The 6,000-nt window shown below is 42.2% G+C and overlaps 1 protein-coding gene across 1 annotated transcript in view; it reads right to left on the reverse strand.

Moving 5' to 3' along the window:
- Positions 1-2,722, reverse strand: part of tex11 (testis expressed 11) — a 168,433-nt gene extending 165,711 nt beyond the window's left edge. Inside the window, exon 1 of the mRNA XM_078212049.1 lies at positions 2,689-2,722. Within this exon, the coding sequence (XP_078068175.1) occupies positions 2,689-2,722 (34 nt within the window). The remainder of the gene's footprint in view (positions 1-2,688) is intronic.
- Positions 2,723-6,000: the final 3,278 nt, after the last annotated feature.

Here is a 6,000-nt window from a genome sequence, read left to right on the forward strand (position 1 = left end):
GGTTCATTTCCCAGTACCAAATCCAATGTGGCCTCACCTCTAGTCGGCCCATCCACATATTGTGTCAGGAAACCCTCCCGCACACACTGCACAAAAACTGCCCCATCCAAACTATTTGACCTACAAAGGTTCCAATCAATATTTGGAAAGTTAAAGTCCCCCATGACAACTACCCTGTGACCCCCACACATATCCATAATCTGCTTAGCAATTTCTTCCTCCACATCTCTATTACTATTTGGGGGCCTATAGTAAACTCCTAGCAACGTGACCGCTCCTTTCCTATTTCTAACTTCAGCCCATATTACCTCAGTGTGCAGATCCCCCACGAAGTGCCTTTCCGCAGCCGTTAAACTATCCTTCTTTAACAATGCCACTCCTCCACCTCTTTTACCAGCTTCCCTACACTTAGTGAAACATCTATACCCCGGAACGTCCAACAACCATTCCTGTCCTTGTTCTACCCACGTCTCCGTAATGGCCACAACATCGTAGTCCCAAGTACCAATCCACGCCCCAAGTTCATCTACCTTGTTCCGGATGCTCCTTGCATTGAAGTAGACACACTTCAACCCACCTTCCTGTCTACCAGTACCCACCCTTGACCCTGATACCTTCCCCAATACCTCACCACCCTCACTGACTTCTGGACTACAACTCCCTTTCCCACTCCCCTGACAAATTAGTTTAAACCCCCCTGAAGAGCCGTAACAAATTTCCCTCCGAGGATATTGGTGCCCCTCTGGTTCAGGTGCACCCCGTCCTGTTTGTACAGGTCCCACCTTCCCCAGAACGTGTTCCAATTATCCACGTATCTGAAACCCTCCCTCCTACACCATCCCTGCAACCACATATTTAACTGCACTCTCTCCCTGTTCCTCAACTCGCTATCACGTGGTACCGGCAACGTACCAGAGATGACCACATGTTTCGTCTTGGCTCTCAGCTTCCAGCCCAGCTCCAGAAATTCCTGCTTTAAATCCCCGTCCCTTCTCTTACCTATGTCATTGGTACCAATGTGCACCACGACTTGTGACTGTTTCCCCTCCCCCTTCTGCCTCGGTTAATAAAGGCAATTGTCCCATATGCCTTTTTCACCACCCCAAACATGCACTTCTGTCTTCAGAGATCTATGGACAAACACTTGAAGGTCCCTTTCTTCCTCAGAACTTCCTAGCGCCAATCATTATTTGAACAATTCCTTGTCAAATTACTCCATCCAAAGTACATCACCTCACACTTTTCAAGGTTAAGTTCCATCTACCACTTATCTGCCCAATTGGCCATTAGAAACATTTATTTGTCCCTGTAGCCCAAAACACTCAACCTCACAATTAACCACCCGGCCAATCTTTGTGCCATCCGCTAATTATACTTTTATAGGGAACAACGATGATAAGTATGCTCAAATGCTCTGCAGACTACATAATTTTCCTCAGCTCCAGCAATTCTCAGGTGAAACTTCCATTTACCCTCTATTGACTTTGCATGCCTTATATATTTGCCACAAGACACCGAGAACCACTGTAGATTCTTCCGTTACTTTCAAACCTCCATTCCCGCAGAAAATTCAAACTAAGATTAAGCCGGACCTGTATTCCACACAGTGAATGAAGTAGTTTGTTTTTTGCTCTGCTTATCATTTACTTTGGCCAGCTCAGTGAGCTGCAGACTGCAGCCAAAACTCGCAGCAAACACAGAGATATATTGAAACCAGGAAATCTCTAAGTGCCACCCATTCATGACAATATGGTATGCTTTCCAATGGTCTCATAGAAAATTTCAGGTTAAGCATTTTTTCATTTACAACTCCTTTGATCTGATGAAAGAAATGGATCTTTACTGAATGTTTTTAAAACTAATTTAAAACATTCAGCCTTTACTGAAACGATTGTGGATGTTATGCCTCCACTAAAAGGCCCCCAGAAAGACTATACATTGTTTAAGTTTCTCCACCTGCTGTTTTACTAGTATTAACCTCAAGTCATCTTGACCCCAACCTTTTCCGTGTAATGGACTACAAGCTCGTTTAAATTCAACTTGCCCATTTTTGGTTAAAACCTTAATTTTTAAAATTAAAGTTATTTACTAAAACCCATGATAATTCTAGCAATTTCTTACCTGCATGGTAGTCTGAGAGATTACATTCAACACACCTATCAAAGACTCATTTGGTAGGAGGTGATGAATTAATATTCAATTTCAACCCTCAAGTCTTATCATTACTTACCTGGGTATTAGGAAGATAAGAACACACTGCTGATCATAGGGGAATACACAGACAGTTTATGAGACCAATCAAACAATATCAGAATGCACAATGTGCTCTATGGTTTAACACACCAGTCCTAATAAATGTATTCCCAAACATTCTACAAGCAACACCATGAGAGATAAACATCTAATACTCTGCACACTTTTAGTTTGGATGGGTCATGCAACTCATATCCACCAAATTATTGTTTGCACTAATTTAAATACCAAATTAAAATCCTATTCAATAATCAGAGAATAAAAGTTGCCCATTAGTAAATTTAATCTGAAGTTAAAGGAAGTCCAATATTTACCAAGGGCCCAACCTTCCAAAGAAAATAACACTGCTCATCAGATGCCCTTAAGACAATACTTGGATAGATGAAAATACAGATTCAGAATGCTTGAAAAATACATTGAGAAACTTTAGTTTACCTTTTATCTCTTTGAAGATCAAACTTGCATCCATTGTTTCTAAAATTAGAACGTACATGGTTAAAAATCAGGCAAAAATAACAAGTTCACTAAAATGTTGGCCTCCTTTTCAATTACAAATCAGTATGGACTTTTCCTGGGCCACAAATGATTTGCTCCAGGGGAGCTGAAAAGCAGGGAAGGGAACGATTGAGAGGGCTTCCATTACAAGCCTTCGGTGGTGGAATTCCAGGCAGTATTTGTCTCAAGCTGTTCAATCTAATATATGTTGGGGTTGTGAAAATGTGTATCTGTGACCATCTTTTTGCTCAGAGGAATCTGGAGACATTTAAACATTTGTGGAAGATTACAGTTACATTTACACTCCAAGGATTCGGTAGATATTGGCCTTCAGCTCCTTGATAGTTTATGGAGCTCAGTGGACACGATGTTTGCTTACAAAAGTGGTATCATTTGGTTCATGACTAGTAACCAGCGCACCATAGAATTTAAGAAATAGTTTTTTAAAAAATACGTTTTGATTAGCAAAGAATATTAATGTATTCAACGACAGCAAAATGATGGGTATAATCAGACGTAGCTGTCCAAAGTTGAGTCAACCCGAAACTTCTAGGAATAGCAAATTGTCTTTGGCTGTCGTTTAGTGGGGAATGAGACAAATTTAATTGTTAAAAAAAAACGTTCTCTTAGCTCCAAAAATCCACTCAGTACATTTTTCCAGTTATCGTCGCATTAAAAAAATCCAGTAAGGTATTTGCGACGTGATATAATTCGAATAGTATTTTTTTTAAGTTTCGTTGGTTCCCACTTACGCCGATTTGATGGGTGTAGGGACTAAAGCAACGCCTCGCCAAAATGCGGACAACACGCAGTCTGCAAAAGCCCGCTCGCGCGCCCTTCCCGCTCCTTTGTCTGGGTCCCTCTGCACATGCACATTGTTCCTCGCGCGCACAGAAGGCTCGAGGCTGTATGTATGCCACCGCGCAGGCGCCAGCGAAGAATCGAGCGCCTGCTGTGTTACTGTTCAGTAATGATGTGGAGATGCCGGTGTTGGACTGGGGTAAGCACAGTAAGAAGTCTCATAACACCAGGTTAAAGTTCAACAGGTTTATATGGCATTTGCTACCAAATAACTTTAACCTGGTGTTGTGAGACTTCTTACTGTGCTTACTGTTCAGTTAACAGTGAATGGCACTTTTAATTGTTTTGCCAAAAAGATTAACAGAATTTTTTTTGGCCCTCAGTTGATTTAAGTTTGTTTTACACACCTACCCACTGCCACAACACGTTCTAGTTGACCGTTGTTTTATCTCATCCATTGTCACTTGAAACTATAGCAACTTCAAGATCTTGTAAAATATGTCGAAGTGAAAAAATATATAATTAAGATTTAGTATTTCATGGAAGCTAATAATCTCCACTCTGAACACAAAGCTGGCGTACACACCAGAATGAAACGGAGCTTAAGGTCTATTAAAAGGTGCTGTCAACGGTTGAGCAGGACTACTTTGTAATAGAACCGAGAAAACTAACTAGGAGCACCATTCGGTCCATCAACTCTTATAAATACTGGGAAAGATTCATAGAAGACTCAGAATCCCTACAGTACAGGAGGCAGCCATGTGGCCCATCCAGTCTGACATCTTACCCAGGCTGATCCTGTCCTATTCCCTTAATCCCATGTATTTGCCTCACTAACCCACTTTACCCACTATATTTGGACACTAATGGGCAAGTCAGCATGGCTAATCTACCCAACTTGAACATCTTTGGACGGGGGAGGGAGGAGGAAACCAGAGCACCCAGAGAAAAATCTACATAGCCACAGGGAGAATGTGCAAACTCCACACAATCACCCAAGACAGTAACTGAACCCAGGTCCTTGGAGCTGTGAGGCAGCAATGCTAACCAGTGTCCCACTCCATTTGAACAGGCTAGAGTTTTAAAAAGATTTGAATAGCACCCTGATCATGGTTGACATGGAAGGAGCAGGGTAGATGCTGAGCTTTTATTTGTGGGAGAATACAAGAGAGTATTCTTGAGAACCTATCTTCTGAATCTACCCCCCCCCCCCCCCCCACACCACCTTTCAGGGGGAAAATACGATCCTGCTGAGCCTGTAAGAAATCTATGCTTCAATAAGATTCCACCTGGAGTTAAGGGAACAAAATGTAACATCTTGAAGTTTGCAGGTGATACCAAGTTGGGTTGGAGGGTGACCTATGACAAGGATGCAGAGATCCTTCAAAATGATCTGGACAGATTGGATGAGTGGACAAATCAATGGCAGATACAGTATAATTTGGATAAATGTGAGGTTATTCACTTTGGAAGGAAAAACAAGGCAGCAGATTACTACCTGAATGGCTGTAAATTGGGGGAGGGGAGTGTGCAACAAGACTTGGGTGTCCTTGTGCACTAGTCACTGAAGGTAAGCATGCAGGTGCAACAGGCAATAAAGGCGGCAAATGGTATGTTAGCCTTCATTGTAAGACGTTGCAAGTACAGGAGCAGGGATGTGCTGTTGCAATTATACAGAGGCCTTGGTAAGGCCACATCCAGAGTATTGGTCTCCTTTGCTGTGGAAGGGTATTCTAGCTCTCGAGGTAGCAGCAAAGGTTTACGAGGCTGATTCCGGGGATGGCAGGACTGATGTAGGAGAGATTGACTAGGTTAGGATTGTTTTCGCTCAAGTTCAGGCGAATGAGGGGCGATCTCATGGAGACTTATAAAATTCTAACAGGATTAGACAGGGTATATGGTGGGAGTGTCCAGAACCAGGGGTCACAGTGTGAGGATTTAGGGTAGACCATTTAGAATGGAGGGGAGAAGACATTTCTTCACCCAAAAAAAAAAGAGTGGTGAGCCTGTGGAATTCATTACAAGAAGTAGTTGATGCCAAAACATTGAATACATTCAAGAGGCGGCTAGATATTGCACTTGGGGCGAAAAGGTTATGGGGGGGAAAAAAAAGCAGGATTAGGCTATTCAGTTTGACGAATAGCCATGATCGCAATGAATAGCATCCTCCCGCTCCTATCTTCTATGATTGCTTATGATAGGGAAAATCAGATAACACTATTTAGCCTGTTGCACATTTCTGAACTTTATGCAAATCTCCATTTGCAAGCCTGTTACACATGCAAAATGCATAATTTTCCTTCCCATTTTATGCCATGCATATGGATTTTTTTTCAATGCAACTCTTTCCCCTACCTTCTCCACACACACCCCTCCCCACTACACTCTCCACATCCCCTCCTTTGTATACATTCTTGCAACCAATAATTTTGTAGTTATTTACTTTTGTTT

Source organism: Mustelus asterias, chromosome 4 (genome assembly GCF_964213995.1).
Source record: "Mustelus asterias chromosome 4, sMusAst1.hap1.1, whole genome shotgun sequence".
Taxonomy (NCBI): Eukaryota; Metazoa; Chordata; class Chondrichthyes; order Carcharhiniformes; family Triakidae; genus Mustelus; species Mustelus asterias.